The sequence below is a fragment of the Garra rufa genome, chromosome 16, assembly GCF_049309525.1.
Source record: "Garra rufa chromosome 16, GarRuf1.0, whole genome shotgun sequence".
Taxonomy (NCBI): Eukaryota; Metazoa; Chordata; class Actinopteri; order Cypriniformes; family Cyprinidae; genus Garra; species Garra rufa.
Genome location: NC_133376.1, coordinates 16,475,609 through 16,494,749, shown reverse-complemented (window position 1 = coordinate 16,494,749; position 19,141 = coordinate 16,475,609). Strand labels below are relative to the sequence as shown.

General features: G+C 36.7%; 2 protein-coding genes across 3 annotated transcripts; both read right to left on the bottom strand.

The window, feature by feature from the left end:
* Window positions 1-1,456: 1,456 nt before the first annotated feature.
* Window positions 1,457-9,614, bottom strand: LOC141288697 (inositol-trisphosphate 3-kinase B). Its single transcript, XM_073820860.1, has 7 exons — window positions 7,539-9,614; window positions 6,551-6,635; window positions 6,232-6,445; window positions 4,302-4,506; window positions 3,162-3,263; window positions 2,682-2,753; window positions 1,457-1,877 (listed from the first exon to the last, which is right to left on the bottom strand). The coding sequence occupies exons 1-7, from the start codon at window positions 8,484-8,486 to the stop codon at window positions 1,659-1,661; spliced, it is 1,845 nt and encodes a 614-aa protein (XP_073676961.1). The 5' UTR covers window positions 8,487-9,614; the 3' UTR covers window positions 1,457-1,658.
* Window positions 9,615-10,728: 1,114 nt separating this feature from the next.
* On the bottom strand, window positions 10,729-18,780 carry bscl2l (BSCL2 lipid droplet biogenesis associated, seipin, like). 2 transcript variants are annotated; one of them, XM_073820694.1, is made up of 8 exons: window positions 18,089-18,780; window positions 16,355-16,436; window positions 15,562-15,705; window positions 13,332-13,433; window positions 13,042-13,139; window positions 12,356-12,485; window positions 11,580-11,661; window positions 10,729-11,303 (listed from the first exon to the last, which is right to left on the bottom strand). In XM_073820694.1, the coding sequence occupies exons 1-8, from the start codon at window positions 18,346-18,348 to the stop codon at window positions 11,020-11,022; spliced, it is 1,182 nt and encodes a 393-aa protein (XP_073676795.1). In that variant the 5' UTR covers window positions 18,349-18,780; the 3' UTR covers window positions 10,729-11,019. The 2 variants fall into 2 exon arrangements, with proteins under 2 accessions (XP_073676795.1, XP_073676794.1); XM_073820693.1 differs by having other exon boundaries at window positions 13,332-13,466; window positions 18,089-18,776.
* Between the last annotated feature and the right edge of the window lie 361 nt (window positions 18,781-19,141).

Below are 19,141 nucleotides of genomic sequence, written 5' to 3'. Positions count from 1 at the left end.
TAACGTTGTACTTCAGTTACATCTGATCAAATGCACATTAATATTCTTCAACTTGGGCTAAACACATCATTTTTGTTTGATTGGAAGTTGGAACAGCAGCTACGCTAATTATTTCTCTGTTTGTTTCTCTGTCTCTGCCTCGGGATTTCCATCCCGTGGTAACTAGGATTTACACAAGATTCAGTCTGGATTCAGAAGAAGAGATGATGCCAACCCCCCAGAGGACCGCAGATGATGCCAGCCTTGAAACAACATACAGCACTACATAATTTTCCTACAAGTTGATTACAGCACATAACCATTGCAATTAGTGTTCATCATCTGTTTGATTACACAGTTACTGATTTTAACATTTATATCATATGTACATCGACTTAACATACAGTATTCACCACTAATAAGCTACTAAATATATTGTAGTAGCCTAAAACTTTTGTACAGCTGCTCTGCAACGATTTGTATTGTGAAAAGCGCTATACAAATAAGCTTGAATTGAATTGAATTGAACTTCTATGGCGCCCACGAGTTCCCACAGTGCAGCTTCAAAGGGCTCTAAATGATCCCAGCTGTGAAATGAGGGTCTTATCTAGCAAAAAATTGGTTATTTTCTAAAAACATTCACAACTTATATACTTCTTAATCTCAAATTGCTTGTCTTGCCGAGCTAGACAAGACGAGCATTTGAGGTTACAAAGAATATAAATTGTATTTTTTTTTTTAGAAAATAGCTCATCGTTTTGCTAGATAAGACCCTTCTTTCCTCGGCTGTGATCGTTTAGAGCCCTTTGAAGCTGCATTCTGAAAACAACTCGTGGGCACCATAGAAGTCCATTATATGGAGAGAAATCCTGAAATGTTTTACTCAAAAAACACCATATCCTAACGACTGAAGAAAGAAAGACATGAACATTTTGGATGACAAGGGGGTGAGTACATTATCTGTAAATTTTTGTCCTGAAAGTGAACTACTTCTTTAATATGTTGATCTGCTAATTTATGCTGTGCCAGTCATGTTTGAAGTGACCTGGCTGGGGACTATTTTCAGGCTCAGTGTTATATCATTGCATCAGTCTAGTTATCATTGTGGTGGGGTCCTAGTTTTAGTATCAAAATATGTCATTTTCATACCAAAACTACATATTTTACAGTCACTGTTATGCAGATTGATCATAAACACAGCTAAACAGTGGCCATCCTTCACAAAACTAATATCTACCACAGTTTTATCACAGGTAGAAAGCATTTCAGTCAAATTGAATTTAAATTTTAAATCAGCCCAATTCCGTGGGAAAAATTAGGATTTGGCAACCCAACCCAACATCCAACACAAGCTGCATCCAAAGCAATTTAAATACTCTGCATACTGATAGCGACTGGGTGAACTGGGTGAACTGATCATTAGCTGGGAAACCAACAGAAGACAAGAATACACAAGCAACACATTTGGCATCTCAAACATTTAATAGACCACCTTTTAATTGTAAAAAACAGTAACAAATTCCACAAGAACCACAGCAAAGCAAGTGCTTTTTTAATACTGTTAACTGTAAAGCTTCATAGACCTGTGAAAATGTATAATGCCAAATAGACTGTACGGTTGTCTACTAATGGATTCAACATGAAATCATCTGTATATGTGAGTATATATGAGGCCACTCTCAGCTTTGCTCCCCTGCTTGCTTGATAGCTTCCCCCAGCAGAGTGATGAGGGACGTCAGTCCAATGAGGTACCCATCCTCCCTGTTTCCCTCCACCCATGGGACATCATGCCTCAGCTGGACATCCTCTGGGGTTGGGATGGTCTTTCCAAAATCTATCATCCATATGTTTGCTTTGCTGCTGCAGTCGTGGACGAAAAGTAAAGAGCTGCCTATGATCTGTGAGAAGGTGAGATGATTTTTATTGAAAGACCTAAAATGTGTTCAGAGATTTAAGGGATAGTTCACCCAAAATTGAAAATTCTGTCATTAACTACTCACCATCATGTAGTTCCAAAACTGTAAGATGTTCATCTTTGGAACACAAATTAAGATATTTTTGATGAAATCCGAAAGCTTTCTGACTCTGAATAGACAGCAACGCAAGTGAAAAACTTTCAAAGCCCATAAAGATAGTAAGGCCATCTGTAAAATAGTCCATGTGACATCAGTGGTTCAATTGTAATGTTATGAAGCTATGAGAATACTTTTTGTTTGCAAAAAAACAAAAACAAATAATGACTTTATTCAACAATTTCTTGTCTTCTGTGTCAGTCTTTGACGTGCAATCAAGAAAGTAAGATGACTATTTTAACAAAGTCCTTACTACCTTTCTGGGTCTTAAATGTGTCATTTGTGTTGCTGTCTATGCAGGGTCAGAAAAGCTCTCGGATTTCATCAAAAATATCCTCATTTGTGTTTTGAAAAGGATGAACAAGGGCTTATGGGTTTAAAAACACATGAGGGTGAGTAATTAATGACAGAATTTTCAATTTGGGGTAAACTATCCCTTTAAAACAGTGCTGTACAACTTTAAATTTTACACTTGAGGTAAATGTGCGTAACTTATATTGATATTTATAAATACAAACAAAACAAAAAAGTCTCTCAGCTCAAAATGGCAATTCTCTTCTGATTTTAAAGCTTTAAACTAAACATAGAAGAAAACTGAAACCAGATTAAAGTTTAAAGTTTTGCACTAACCTCATGTCTGTTAAAAAAGGTTGACTCCTTGAGTGCTTCGTTCAGTCCCTGTAATCTGGATTCGTAGGCCTCCTGAAATACACAAAGTGACAAATGGAGGATATAATGATATATTTGATATATTCCAATTACACTGTCAAGCAGGCATACATTGTGTAGAATAATGAAATCATATGACCGTACTAAAATATACTGCTTAAAGTCAACATTAATCCCTATTCACAACCCAGTTTACTTCATGTCGTGTGACATTTTGAGTAAAACAAGATATGCAAACATGGAATATGTGGGTTTAATTTGATCTAGGAACCCACTGAATGGCCAGTTGTTTTATTTATTTTGGTAATAAGAGGGCCAGAAAGGAAAACTACTTCAGAGATTAAGTTGCTTCTGAATGCTGACTTATAAATGTTTATATCTGTGTGAGTTTTTGAGAATAAAATAAACGAAAACTGTGAGTATGAAATGGTGTGCACTCACAAGAATGTGAACCTGCCGCTTGGTGAAGGTTAACAGTGTTTCTGTCACTTTAGCTTCTGTGCGTGTCTTGTAAAAGTCTCGTAATACTTTACCATTCCCCATCTGGAAAAAAAATGGTGAGAAGCATATAAATGGCCATATAGTGTCTCTGTTGTAAATCCTTCAAGCTTGTTCACACCAAGGATGATTACTATGAAATATAGTTGTAAAAATCATTCTAAATTTAAAACAATTTTAGACTCCACACCACAACTATAAGAATAACAGCACAGAGGAATGACATTGTTGGAATCCTAATGAATGATTAAGACTTTTAGCATCCAAAGCTTGAGCATTTAAAGCTGCAGACAACAGAGCAGCAGTACATGATTATAATTAGGTGTTCAAGCATATAGCACTGAAACCCTATTGTAATTGTTAGAATGGTCACAGATCTATGATCTCCATGTAAAACTGGTCCTGCAGCTCAAACCGTTAAGTCATAGAGACTTGAAACTTGGAGGGATGGTAGTACTCACATCACCTACAATGTCACCAAGGTTCGCCCAAATCGGCCTGACGGGGGAGCTACAACGTTCAAAAGTACGAAATTTTCCAAAAAGTTTGAAAGGAGCAGGGCCACTTTTAGTAAAATGCCTATAACTCCTGAACAGAATGAGAGATCTTCACCAAACTCAGAACACTTATGTAAGAGCTCAATCTGAGGTCACAGGGGGAAATCGCAGAGCTTGGTCAGTAGGTGGCGCTATTAGGTGCCAAAAAAACATAAAAATGCCTAACCATTTGTTCTTTCTACATGAAAATCAGTGTGCACATCTTGATCCAAAGTGCCCCAAGTGTCTATTGCGTATCTCAAAAAACATGGCCGCCATTTTTTAAGCACCTGTTAGACAAGGAGGCCGATTGGAACAAACCTCAGTGGGCCTGTTGGATTCACTACTCCAAAGGTCAGAAAGAAATTTAAAAAAAATTTTTTGCACATACGATATTCGTATCATACAATAGAACTCGTTGATTTAAGGGGTTACAGGCTTGCTAAACAATATGTCTTTTTCCATGTTTGCTTAAATGCCTTAAAGCACTTGAACCCCGGTAATCATTGCTTGGCAGCTATATTATATAGTTGTCATTATTTCATACCACTATGCCTTCAATGCGGAAGCCCAGTGACGAGGTGGAACTGCTGTCATCCCTCCACTGCAGGTAACGCAGCTTGGTTACACCTTTCTGGGCATGTTCTTCTGGAGTGGGCGCTGTCGGATCTACCTTCACCATCTTTTGATACATATCAGAGCGTACACTGGTATTGCTCCTGGCCTTAATGATCTCCTCCTCTTGGTATGTCCTGCACGTAACACCATAGGTTCAGATGGTACTGCATTAATTAAATATAAGGTCAACTAAGTGTAGAGTAGAAAACTAAAATGGTATTTGAAGACAGTGGGTGATTGAGATATTAAATGAGTAGTGCACTTTCAGAACAAAAACTTTACAGATAATGTACTTACCCCCTTGTCATCCAAGATATTCATGTCTCTCTTTCTTCAGTTGTAAAGAAATGGTGCCCCTGAGTTTAAACTTCCAAAATGCAGCTTAAATGCAGCTTCAAAGGGCTCTGAATGATCCCAGCCGAGGAAGAAGGGTCTTATCTAGTGAAACGATTGGTTATTTTCTAAAAAAAACCTTTACAATTTATATACTTTTTAATCTCTAAACAGAGTACACACACAGCTAGACAAGATGAGCATTTGAGGTTAAAAAGTATATAAATTGTAATTTTTTTTTAAAGAAAATAACCGATCGTTTTGCTAGATAAGACCCTTCTTTCCTCAGATGGGATCATTTAGAGCCCTTTGAAGCTGCATTTTTAAAGTTCAAACTCGAGGGCACCATAGAAGTCCATTATATGGAGAGAAATCCTGAAATGTTTTCCTTAAAAAACATAATTTCCTTACGACTGAAGAAAGAAAGACATGAACATCTTGGATAACAAGGGGGTGAGTACATTATCTGTAAATTTTTGTTCTGAAAGTGAACTACTCCTTTAAGGCTTGCAGGTAAATGTATCACCATTTTATAAAACATACCCACAAATTCCATTATGTTAAAGTATTGTCTCCCACTTTGAGGCCCTCAACTAAACATTGTGGATTAAAGGGATAGTTCCCCCAAAAATGAAAATTACCCCATGATTTACTCACCCTCAAGCCATCCTAGGTGTATATGACTTTCTTCTTTCAGACGAATACAATCAAGCGTTTTATTAAAAGACGTCCTGGCTCTTCCAAGATTTATGGCAGTGAATGGCTGTTGAGATTTTGAAGTTCAAAAAAGTGCATCCATCCATCATAAGAAGTACTTCACATGGCTCTTGGGGATTAATAAAGGCCTTCTGAAGTGAATCAATGAATTTTTTTAAGAAACATATCCATATTTAATACTTTATAAACCGTAATCTCTAGCTTCTGCTAATTGTTGTATGCGCTTTTATGAGCAGTGTTCCAGTGAATAATGTACAACGTAGACGTAGAATAAACTCTGGTGAGAATATGCTAGTCTCACGAGAACCAGGTTTTGTTTTCAGCAAAGTAAACCACATTAAGAAGTTCATTTTTTTAGCTATACTATACATTTTATTAGTCTTAAAATGGTGCGTTCGTGAGTATATCCGGGATGCCTCAACGTAGCTAAAGTCGTCAACATATGTCACTTCTCAATTACGCTGCGTCATCCTCTGGAATCTCTTGTGAATGTGCGTTCGAAAATTTGCGGAAGCTAGTTTCAAAAATGGATATTTTTTTTTACACAAATGCACTGATTTGCATAAGGCCTTTATTAACCCTCTGGAGCCAAGTGGAGTACTTTTTTTGATGGATGGATGCACTTTTTTGGACTTCAAAATCTCAACACCCATTCACTGCCATGTAAGAGCCAGGACATTTTTGAATACACTTAGGATGGCTTGAGGTTGAGTAAATCATGAGGTCATTTTAATTTTGCTGTGAACAACCTCTCTAAATCAAAAAGGAATCAGTTTTAGAGGTAAGCTCTTGACTTCCATCCTTCCTACCGGACACCCATTTTGCAGTCCATGATGACAGGATTTTTAAGCCCGCTAAGCAGGTCCTCCAGACGGATGTATCGCTCCCCACCCTGACTAATGTGCCCGAAGTAATGAGGCACGAACTGACAGAGCGCATCAGACATGAGGGCCTGCAAACAGATGGCCTCCACCTCGCAAAACCTCTTCAGCACCTCGCCACCTTCACTCAGCCTCACGTTACCTGCACAGAGTGTACAAAACTCTTCTATAACAGATGCTTCTATAACATGATGGATTTTGAGAAAAAGTGAAGGTATGATCAGGGTCAGAAGTCTGAGCTGCGTACCTTGGTGACCCGCTAGCTGGATCCATGAGCTTTGTGTACGTTTGGACCACTGCATCATGGTCAAAAACGTTCTCCAAGATCGACACTGGAAAACAAATGGAAGTTTTTTAGTGGCAGTACCTCAAAAATGGTTTGGGGGGGGGTTTCATTTTCCAACATTGTTCATAAAGGAAAACGCTTTTTTCTGGCTTAGATGGTTACAGTTATACCCTACCCATTGTGAAATGGATTAGACATTGCTCCCTACTTGTCCATATTGCATTGTCATCAAGTTTGATATTTGTGACCCTGGACAACAAAAGCACTCATAAGGGTCAATTGTCTTAAACTGAGAAGAAATAAGCTTTCCATTGATGTATGGTTTGTTAGAATAGGACAATATTTGGCCGAGATACAACTATTTGAAAATCTGGAATCTGAGGGTTCAAAAAAGTCAAAATATTGAGAAAATTGCGTTTAAAGTTGTCCAAACTAAGTTTTTAGCAACGCATTATTCCTAATTAAAAATTAAGTTTTGATATATTTATGGTTGGAAATTTACAAAATATCTTTATGGAACATGATCTTTACTTAATATCCAAATGATTTTTGGCATAAAAGAAAAAGCATTAATTTAGACCCATACAATGTATTTTTGGCTATTGCTACAAATATACCCGTCCTACTTAACACTGTTTTTTTGGTCCAGTGTCACATTTGAAGATGAGCTGAATTTGTTTTGGGAATATTGCAAATGTGACAGTACCGTGCTACTCTATCCCTATCTCGGTCTACAGCCCTATGCAAATGGCTTATTCAAATACGAAATGTTATGGATACACTTTCAAAATCATGCAAATTGTCTGATACATTTCAGTGCACTGAAAAAACAGAAAACGTTTCTGTTAGTCTACAGGTCAGACTGAACATGACACCAGTTCACTGGTCCTGAGATATTCTGCAGAATCTAGATAAACTGCTTTCTAAGCCTTCCCAGAATTCCACTTACCTTCTTCATGGTCTGCCTGCGGGTGGCAGTGTCCTCGTTTTCACTGAAAACCTCATCGCTTTCTGCTGAGGAGTTGTTGAAGGAAGAAGAGGATGAAGCTGAGGAGTGAAAGAGAACCCGAGAGAGAACAGGGTGTGGGACTAATTCTTCCTCACCATCTTTCTCCATACTTCCCTCCATATTATGTTCTCCAGTTTGTGTGTTTCTCTGTCTCGAACCCCAACTCTTCTTCTTGTGCAGTCGCTTGTTGCTAAAATCTCCCTCGTTACTTTCATCGATACTCTCCAAACTTGCTCCCAGCCTTTCCCGCATCCCCTCCTTCAGTCTTACCCTCAGTTCGATCTTGCTTCTCCACAGGCTTTTTCTTGTTGCTGCATTCAGTGCCACTTTTGAACCCTCCTCAACAACATTTTCACCTGCAGTCACTCTTTTTTTTACTTTCTGCTCTTCTGCATCTTCATCCTTGGATGTTTCTCCAGCAGATATCGGTTGGGGATCCATGCAAACATGTTCTGGAGGTTCTGGTTTCATATCCTCTTCCTTTTCATATGCATTTGTCTCCATTTCTGATGGATCCTCTAGCTTGGATGAAAGAACGGCGTGAGCAGAAGCCAGTTTAGGTCTGGCTCTGAAGCCAGTTGTCTTGACATGACTATTTTGATTGTTTAAGGATGGTGAGAAATCAAAAATACATTCTTCGATGGCATCTCTCATGCTTTCTCCATCACTTACAATGCTCTTGTTTTCAGACAATGTGTTCATTCTTTCTGGTGGAGAATCCAAGTCTTTCATGAAGCCGCTCGGAGGGAAATTTTCATCAGAAATGGACGAAACTCTGGTTTTGTTATTTTGTGCTCTAGAAGAAGAGAATCTGAGGTGATAAACAAAATCATTATTTGATAAATCAAACCTACAGAAGACATGAATAGACAGATGACATTTTAACATAACACCACATTCAATATCTTAATAATAAAGTATTATTATTTAAAGAAGCGCATCATGCGGGGGATTTCCCGGACATATATAAAGCCACGGTCTAAAAACATTGCCATCGCTGGTGCTTTCCTATAGAAATAGATAAAAACAAGCATTGTCTCGTCCAGGAAATAGCCCACATATGCTAAGTGGTACAAAGTTAAAAACAATTACTTGTAGGGGGAAAAAGCACCAACTCCCACGTACCCGAGTTGCCAATCTTTCATCACTCCTGTGTGTTAAGCTGAACCCACCAGCAGTTCAGCACCAAAGACTCAACGCCAGTTTAAAGTCTTGCTGTCAACGTTTTCCAGCAGTGCTTTGCATAATGTGACATCATGGTTTTTCACAACATAGTTGACAATGAGCTCTTTCGGAGGTTGGTCTGACGGCTGGCCCACACTCTCTAGTGTCGAGAACTATAGCGCGTCATGTATGTGTTTCCATTTGGTGATGAATTTATTTTTTCAGCATGCAAATTGAACCCAGTGACTCTATCACCATGCTATACCATTTACAGTAGACTACAGATTCAATAATAAAATGTATTTGGTGGATATGCATCTTGCCCCAAACTGTCATTTAATTTTGAGGCTTATTAAATTCTATCTACTACTATACAGTATTTTTATTTATAAAATCAGTATAAAACAAGTACAGCCAATATCATGATGTACAGTATACCAGGGGCGCCGCTAAGGGGGGGTAAGTTAGGACAATTTTAAGGGCCCACACACTTTAGGGGCCCCCAGAGATCTGCTTTAGTGTGGTAGGGGGGGCCCAACTTCATATTTTGTCATAGGGCCCAAAATTGCGAGCGGCGCCCCTGCAGTATACAGTTGAAGTCAAAGGTTTACATCCCCCTTTCAGAATCCGTAAAATGTTAATTATTATACCAAAATAAGAGGGATCATACAAAATGCATGCTATGGTTTATTTAGTACTAAGATATTTCACATAAAAGATTTTTACATAAAGTCAACAAGAGAAAATAATAGCTGAATTTATAAAAATGACCCCGTTCAAAAATTTACATCCCCTTGATTCTTAATACTGTGTTGTTACCTGAATGATCCACAGCTGTGTTTTTTGTTTAGTGAGTTGTTCATGAGTTCCTTTGTTTGTCCTGAACAGTTAAACTGCCAGCTGTTCTTCAGGAAAATCCTTCAGGTCCCACTAATTTTTTTGGTTTTCCAGCATTTTTGTGTATTTGAACCCTTTCCAACAATGACTGTGTGATTTTGAGATCCATCTTTTTACACTAAGGACAACTGAGGGACTCATATGCAACTATTACAAAAGGTTCAAATGCTCACTGATGCTCCAGAAAGAAAAACGATGCATTAAGTAATTTTGGGGATTTGAAACTCTGTAAATTTAACTTATTTTGTCTACTGGAAAACATGTAACTATATTCTGTTTCCTGTGAAGGGCAGAACTAAATGAAAAAAAAAAATATTATATTTAGGCAGAATAAGAAAAATGTGCACATCCCCATTCTGTTCAAAAGTTTTCACCCCTGGCTCTTACTGCATTGTTTTTCCTTCTGAAGCATCAGTGAGTGTTTAAACCTTTTGTAATAGTTGCATACTAGTCCCTCAGTTGTCCTCAGTTTGAAAACATGGATCTCAAAATCATACAGTCATTGTTGGAAAGGGTTCAAATGCACAAAAAAGCTGGAAAACCAAACCATTTATGGTACCTGAAGAATTTTTCTGAAGAACAGCGGGCAGTTTAACTGTTCAGGACAAACAAGGGACTCACAAACAACTATCACTAAACAAAAAACAGCTGTGGATCATTCAGGTAACAACACAGTATTATGAATAAAGTGTATGTTAACTTTTAAACAGCAATTTTTATTATTTTTTTCTAGTGGACTATATGTAATGTCTTTTAAGTGAAATATCTTATTCAGGTCAGTACTAAATAACCAATAATATGCATTTTGTATGATCCCTCTAATTTTGGTAAAATAATGAACATTTTGCAGAATCTGAAAGGGGGATATAAAATTTTGACATCAACTTTAAGTATTTCATTTTTTTTATTTATTTTTTATTTTAATCATAATTATACATTAAAATTACAGCTCATTCTTAACACAAGTGTTTTTTTCTATAGTAGTCTCTACGTTTTGAAAAATGGAATACATGTAAATGAATGCAAATGAATAATGCTATTTTCCAGACATAACCACAAACAAATGACATTCTCCCCCTTTGGCTATTTATTGGCACAGTCTCACTGTTTTCAGTGTTGTGGAATATAATGATAATAATAACAATGACTACAAAGGTCAGTTTCGGATATATAGGTTATGTCAATACTTGGGAGACAGTAACATACTTTTACAATAATAAGAATACAAATGATGATTAGGACTAGCATGATGTTCATATTTTTAAAACAAGGACATTATTACCAAATCTATGAAATCCAGCAAGTGGCCTTTGCTTTTCATAACCTTTACTCTCATTTAGCAGACAGCTCCATTTCCTCTCTAGCAGCTTGAACAGATACCAATCCGGTAGTAAGTTTTATCTATGTCGTCTGTTAACGCTTCAGATGACTGTAATGTGCCCTGTGATAAATGCCTGCGCCTCAGAAACACTTCACCATCCCCAGGATCACAGGTGAGTTCATCTTCAGCAAGCTCTCTGGAGTCATCGTCACTCTCCTCCACCCCCATGTCTGAAATGGAATCTTCCACTTCCACTGAATTGCACTCTAATGTGTCGACATTTTCTGTAATAATGGGGGGTTCCAACATGTGTGTTGTAGTGGCTGTATAAAGAAATATGATACATGCAAATCAAGAAAAAAAGCTATAGTTTAGCAAGTGGTTAAAGGGGTAGCTAATCCAAAAATGAGAATTCTGTCATTTACTTGCCACCTTGTTTCCATGATTTTGATTTTAAAGTGCATTTTCACTTTTTGGGTTAACTATTTATGTTCATTTTTATTTTTCCAAAATTATCAGTAATTTTCAAATTTTACCCTTTATATTACTTCACCGGTTGCAATTGGTTTGAAATTTTTAGTGAATAAACCAGACTTCACCTGGTGCCTTGTCTTCATCCTGGGGTTCAGACTGATGATTCAGGTCATGTGGTTCATTATTTTCCTCTAGTTGCGTAACAGCCTGAAACAAGGAAAACACTGTATGAAAAATTATACCGCAGAAGAAACACAAAGCCACTATTTTAAAACTAGAATGACTAAAGCATACTGTATGCAAGTATGTGAACGCAAATACACAAGTTAGATTTCACACAGTAGACCCAAAAATGTGTTAGTGTAATTCATAAGACAAAGCCTAAACAATAACACATCTTACTGGTACAAACATTTGTATGGACACTTGTTTCCACCACAGAATGAAAAAATAAAAATGACATTTTTTTCACAATTCAGCAATTTTGAGTTTACATCTTGAAATTCATTTTTTTGTTAGTGCCACAGAATAAAAATATCATTGTAAGTTGTCATAATGAGATTGTATTTCACAATTCTGACTTGTGAGTTACCATCTGGCAATTCTGAGTTTATATAAAAAAGTCGGAATTGTGAGATATAAATTCTGAATTATGAGAACAAAAATCTGCATTATGAGATAAAAGTCACAATTATCTTATTTATTTTTTATCCTGTGGCAGAAACAAGCTTCAATATATTTGTACTTAAGTACTGAGGTTTGAAATGCCTCATTAATGATAAATGCATTACAGTACACATTTACAAGTATTCACATCTGCATTTGTGTACTTCCGTAGAGTATGTCTTTGGCCAGTGTCTTGTATATTGAATATTAAATGCTTAATTTTAGAGTAGCACACCTTTCCAGGAGTCCTGCAATGGCCTAGATTAAACTGGAGGTAGCTGAGAACGACGATCATACTGAGGAAAGTGAAGTTACTCATCACCCCGATCACTGCTGATATCAGGGGAAAGTGATACAGCAGATACCTGCTCAGATCAGAGAGATTTGTAAAGAGATCCATCAGTTTGATGAATGTTTGAATGGGCTGATTATCTCAAACACAGAGCACATATTTCAAGTAACAAATATGGAAAAATGTAAATACCTTATTAAGGGACAGTTCACTCAAAAATGAAAATTCTGTCATTAATTAGTCACCCTCATTCATCTTCATTTATCTTCAGAACACAAATTAAGATATTTTTGATTAAATCTGAGAGCTTTCTGACCATGTTCAAGGCCTAGAAAGTTAGTAAGGACACTGTAGCTTCATTAAATGAAGGTTGAACCACTGATGTCACAAGAACTATTTTATTGATGTCCTTACTACCTTTCTGGGCCTTGAACGTGTCAGTTGCGTTGCTGTCTATGCAGGATCAGAAAGCTCTTGGATTTCATCAAAAATATTTTAATTTGTGTTCCAACGATGAAGGTCTTACAGGTTTGGAACGACATGAGGATGAGTAATTAATGGCCGAATTTTTATTTTTGGCAGAACTAACCCTTTAAGCAACAACAGCAAAAAGACAGGAACACACAAACCTGATGCCTGTGAAGTGAGCGAAGATGTAGAGATGAGCTTTGTAGATCTGAATACGCTGGGAATGGATCTCAATGATGGCTCCAATAGTAGGTTTGTACTGAATAGAGAAAAGAGAGACAATTATGCTAACTGAGCTCCAAAATTTAGTTTAAATGCTTATATACTGTAGATGAGGCTGCTAAAGGAGTTTTGAGTGGTTTTATAGAGTTTCTATGCAGTTGCTAAGGTGTTCTGAGTGGTTTTAGTGTGTTGCTATGAGGTTGCTAGGGTGTTCAGAATCAGCACTCACAGGATCATCTTTAAATTCAGAGTACAGCTCCACTATGACTGACTGCTTCTGCTCCGACGCTCCTGTTAACAGCATGGGGGAGAAGACCACTGTGCCCAGAGCCTGAAGAAGAGAGGAGCGATAATGGAGCATTGCCTGAGAGAGATAGAGAGAGAGAGCGAGAGAGAGAGAGCGAGAAAGAATGGGAGTTCATCTGACAAGATACAACAGCTGCACTGTGAAAACAAAATGTTCTAAACGGGTTCAGAAAGATAACAAAGCTCGCCTCTGTGAACCTACAATTTGCAAGAGTTACTTAATAGGATAGTTAGTCTGAAAGTGTGACTTGCTTCTGTATGGAAAAGCACCATAAAATGACTTGTGTGCTACATTCCAAGTCTCCTGAAGCTATTTGATATGAATAATAAAAGTACAGCTGAGCATATGCTTGCAGAAATGTGAATTTTTGTGTGAACTATTCATTTTAAGTTAAGCATTAAAATAAATTTGACTGGTTAAAAATTTTCCATTTCAGATATTGAGTGTAATCTATTAAAAAGCGAACATTTGATGTACACTTTAAAAGAGATTGTCCACCCAGAAATTACAATTCTGCCATTAATTACTCACCCTCATGTTGTTCCAAACCTGTAAGACCTTTGTTCATCTTCTGAACACAAATTAAGATATTTTTGATGACATCCGAGAGCTTTCTGATCCTGCATGGACAGCAATGCAACTGTCACATTCAAGGCCCAGAAAGGTTGAAAAGATATTGTTAAAATAGTCCATGTGTCAGTGCCTATAGCTTAGTGGTAAGCGCACTGACATATAGCACAACTGTATCTGCATCTGGGTTCAAAACCTGACCCATGGACCTTTGCCGATCCCACCTCTCCACCCAACAATTTCCTATCAGTCTCCACTGTCCTGTCATATGAAAAAGGGGAAAAAATGTCCATGTGACATCTATGGTTCAGCCTTAATTTTATGAAGCTATGAGAATACTTTTTGTGTGCAGTGAAAACAAAAATAACGACTTTTTTTTTACACAACGCCGGCTCCTGTGTCACACACGTGCGTCGATACTCCTGTAAACTTGTGTTCGAATACTGACACAGAAGAGAAGAGATTGTTGAATAAAGTCTTTTTTTGTGCACAAAAAGTATTCTCGCAGCTTCATAAAATTAAGGTTGAACCACTGACAACACATGGACTATTTTATTGATGTCCTTACTACAGTTTTGGGCCTTGAACATGGTAGTTGCATTGCTGTCTATGCAGGATCAGAAAGCTCTTGGATTTCATCAAAAAATATCTTAAAGGAGTAGTTCACTTCCAGAACAAAAATGTACAGATAATTTACTCATCCTCGTCATCCAAGATGTTCATGTCTTTCTTTCCTCAGTCCATAAGAAATTATGTTTCTTGAGGATAACATTTCAGGAATTATCTCCAAATAGTGGACTTCAATGGTGCCCCCAAGTTTGAACTTCCAAAATGCAGTTTAAATGCAGCTTTAAACGACTCTAAATGATCCCAGCCGAGGGACTTAACTAGCGAAATGATCTGTCAATTTCCAAACAAAATGACAAATTCTATACTTTTTAACCTCATTTTTTGAAATTGCCCTACATCGCTGCAGAAGAACTGACCCAGTGTTAAAAAAAAGGTAAAACAGCTATGTCGAGCGATTTTGAATTCAAAGAAGAAAACGCGGTGGGAGTTTTTCGGCATACCCTAACTGTATTGACCTGGATTACACAGACTACGCATGCACATCACGAAGACGAGACAAGACAAGCATTTGAGTTTAAAAAGTATATACATTTTCAATTTGTTTTGAAAATAACCAATCGTTTCGCTAGATAAGACCCTTCTTCCTCGGCTGGGATCGTTTAGAGCCGTTTGAAGCTGCATTTAAACTGAATTTTGGAAGTTCAAATTTGAGGGTACCATACATATCCATTATATGGAGAAAAATCCTGAAATGTTTTCCTCAAAAAAACTTAATTTCTTTGCAACTAAAGAAAAAAAGACATGAACATCTTGGACAAGGGGGTGAGTACATTATCTGTACATTTTACAATGTACAACTACTAGTTTAATTTGTGTTCTGAAAAAGAATGAAGGTCTTATGGGTTTGGAACAACATAAGGGTGAGTAATTAATGACAGAATTTAAATTTTTGGGCGAACTATCCCTTTAACAAAATGCTTTTTCTTTGTATCCGTCTTAGTCGTGTACTTACAGAACGTGCTGATGTGTCAACAATCTGACCAGCTTCGGAATAGGGAGTCATTTTCACTAGGAACATTCCCAGATCCTGATTGGATGGAGACTCGGGCATTTCCAGCTCTAGTGAGATCTGATAAGGCTGACCGTAGGTCATTACCTGTAGTAGGCAGGAAAGAGCATGGGTACACTTACAATAATACACTCTGAAACAATGTGCACTGTGAATAGTATGCAAATATCCCTTATGTATACACAAATATTCTGTTGACTGTACAGTATGTGCAGTGTGCAACTTGTGCTCAACCTTGATTTGTAACATCTTTTTTAAAATTTGATCAGACCATCAAAAATTTAATAGATATTCAAAACACTTATAGCATACTGTAGACAGTTTTACATACTATCCACCTTTTTATTTATGTAAGAGTGGGTGCGACCATTTGTAAATTTTATGGGTTTGGCTTTTGGTCTCATTTCTAACTGTTCGAAATAGCTTGCTTTTCTGCTTCATATTCATATTGTGTTTTACCATATTATTTTAATGTATTATCTTAATTATAAACACACTGGTTTGAATTGCAAACAGTTTTACTGTTTACTGCACGTTGTTATTCTTCTGGTTATTTCTCTATAGCAGCTAATGAACCGGACGTCTCAACCATAAGCTTGCGTACGCGTTGAAGAAAAAGGTGGATAATAAACTCAGCAATAAAAGATAACCACAAACATTGCAAGTTTGAAAGAACTTTGAAAGAAGTTCAGTTAAAATGAAAAAACTTAGCAAGGATAAGATCAAGAATAGTCACCTGATGTTTTCCATTTTTCAGTAAAGAGACATTAGCCACAGGGAAAGAACACACAGAGTGATGAGGAGATGGACAATCAGTCCTGCTGGTCAGAAACACATTCAGCATGAACAAGCGGATGAGAACTATCACAAACCTCTGATGAATGTAGTCTGATTCCATGATATTAGTCACAGTATTTTACAGCCTGTAACTGTCTGAGTAGGTAGTGTGTTTTAGAAAATATTCTCAGTTCAACTGTATTATTATCAAATTAAATAAATCGAATTATCAACATGATCAAAGCGTTGCTGAAAAAACTGTTGTACACAATCTACTACGTGCCTTCTTTCGTCTGGTTGATATAGCAAGTAAAAGGCCATTTAGTATAATTCTAAAATGTTAGGAAAAGTCCATCAGATCAAATATAATCCATCAGACTTTTGAGGAATTTTTAATTGTTCATCTCTCAATCATCATTGTACTTCATTTCATTATATGTTTTCCCTACAAGAAAAGCTACAGCGCTTAAAATGATTAAAAAATCTAAATAATAAAACTAAGCACTTAAATATAATCTTACTAAGACATTTGAGAGTAACAAATAATATCTACAATATGCGAGTAGTCTGCTTTACTGTTAATAAAGATCTCATTGATTTACATTACAAACTATCAGAATTTCATCTTACATTTTGTCCATAAAAATATCAGCAACTCAACCAAATTGCATATTTTGCTCAGTTTGGGCCGGAACTCCACTACATAATACTATAAGAGCCATGAAAGTCTTACATTTAAAATAAATACTTAAAAAAAAGAAAAGATGTTCTATAAACTTATCTATTAAAATCAGATTTTTCTGACTATATTGTCATGTCAGATTTACAGGTTCAAATAAAAATGGCAATAAAAATAGACACATATGATACATGAAACCTGTTGAATTATAAAATATATAGCATAGTATATGGGCATGTTTTTACATTGAGATCTCTGGGTTTCTCTTAAGTCAGATATGTGAAATTATTAGGGTCTTATTTGAAACATAATTGCATAAATTATTACATTAACATTTATTTACTTAGCATACACTTTTTTCTAAAACAACTTACAAAAGACAATTTAAAAAAAACATACACTACCAGTCAAAAGTTTTTGAACAGTAAGATTTTTTCATGTTTTTTTAAAGTCTTATTATGATCCAAAGTACAGTAAAAACAGTAAAATTCTGAAATATTTTTACTATTCAAAATAACTGTTTTCTATTTGAATATATATTAAAATGTAATTAATTTCTGCGATCAAAAAAATATTTTTATCCTTACTCGAGTCTTCAGTGTCACATGACGCTTCAGAAATCATTCGAATGTGCTGATTTGCTGTTTAAGAAACATTTATTGTTGTTCTTATTACTATTATCAATATTTAAAACAGCTGAGTACACTTTTTTCAGGATTCTTTGATGAAGAGAAAGATCCAAAGATCAGCATTTATCTGAAATAAAATGCTTTTGTAACATTATACACTATACCACGATTTGCTGTACTTTGGATCAAATAAATGCAGGCTTAAAAATCTTACTGTTCATATATTTTTGACTGGTAGTGAATATATTTTTATGTTTAATGCATATCATTTTTTGAGGTCATGAATAAAGATTTTGTGAATGGGACAAAAAAAATGTGTTAAAAAAAAAATGATTAAGAAAATAGTAATGTAATGTATTCTGCTGGGTACCTATAAACATCTCACCTGTAGAAGAAGTAGACAGGTGTGATGAAATTGGCTGTGGGCATAAAGGAATAATAGAAACTGCCGTAGAGGAATAAAGCCACCCAGAAAACCAGCAGAATCACACAGATCAGAATTGCCATTTCCAGAAGCTTCTGTCTGGCCCGCACCAGCAGCACTACCATCGTCTCCAGGATCTGAACCACCAGGCCGCCAATTTGAGGTCCCAAATCTTGAACATCTCCATCCTCCGATTCAAAGTCTTCCATAGTGGTCTGCATGTTTCCTGAGATTTATTTCTTCCAAACGGTCCAGTGTTCTAGCGCTGCTATTTCAGAAGAGTCTTTCACAACTTCCACTTCTCCTTCTCTTTCAGTTCTCGTTGGTGTCTTTGTTTTATCTGCACAATAGCCCAAACCTCCCTCATTGCTCATAAAAACGCTGCCCATTTCTCAGCACCTCATGTTTCCATTTTGTAGTGAGTTTCTTCCTCTGCCCTTGAAGCTCTGACGTCTGACGTTGATGCATCTAAAATGTTCTGAATCAATGAAAAAGCCCTTTTAAATGAATGTTCCTGCAGTAATGGACTGTGACACGGTTGGTTCCTGGAACAAACGGACAGTCCGAAGAAACAGCTGGACTCCAGTGGGACGATGCTGGGACTTATGACCAGCATGTGAGGCAACAAGACAAGGAATGCTGTTGGGAAATACAAAGGGTATGAAATATCCAAGACAAATCCTTCTCTCTTCAGTCTGAATGACCTGAAACTGAATTCAAAATGATTAGTAACAGCTATTAAATTAAATGTCTTTTATCATTCTGTGAGAATTACTTGCATGTAACTACTTTGCAAGGCCGGATACACAATAACCATTTCAAGTTTGCCATGCAATCACAAATCCATTGGATGCACACAAGACACATGCGACTTTAGAAACAGCCAAGCACAGTAGTTTATAAACTACTATAGGTCAATGCGAGGCAATAAAAAGCTTTCAATAAATGCTCAAATTACAGGCAATTAGCTGTTTGAGGACACACACGCACCATGTTATTATGAGACTGGAGTTT

Excerpts from the sequence above, each read along its gene's own strand:
- LOC141288697 (XM_073820860.1), bottom strand. The coding sequence starts at position 8,486 with ATGTTAAAATGTCATCTGTCTATTCATGTCTTCTGTAGGTTTGATTTA. Across the intron at positions 6,446-6,550 it reads CCAGCTAGCGGGTCACCAAG|GTAACGTGAGGCTGAGTGAA; the intron begins GTACGCAGCTCA and ends CACTCTGTGCAG. Across the intron at positions 1,878-2,681 it reads CCTTTTTTAACAGACATGAG|ATCATAGGCAGCTCTTTACT; the intron begins GTTAGTGCAAAA and ends ACCTTCTCACAG.
- bscl2l (XM_073820693.1), bottom strand. The coding sequence starts at position 18,348 with ATGCAGACCACTATGGAAGACTTTGAATCGGAGGATGGAGATGTTCAA. Across the intron at positions 13,140-13,331 it reads CTGAATTTAAAGATGATCCT|TACAAACCTACTATTGGAGC; the intron begins GTGAGTGCTGAT and ends TTCTCTATTCAG. Across the intron at positions 11,662-12,355 it reads ATTGCAGGACTCCTGGAAAG|GCTGTTACGCAACTAGAGGA; the intron begins GTGTGCTACTCT and ends TCCTTGTTTCAG.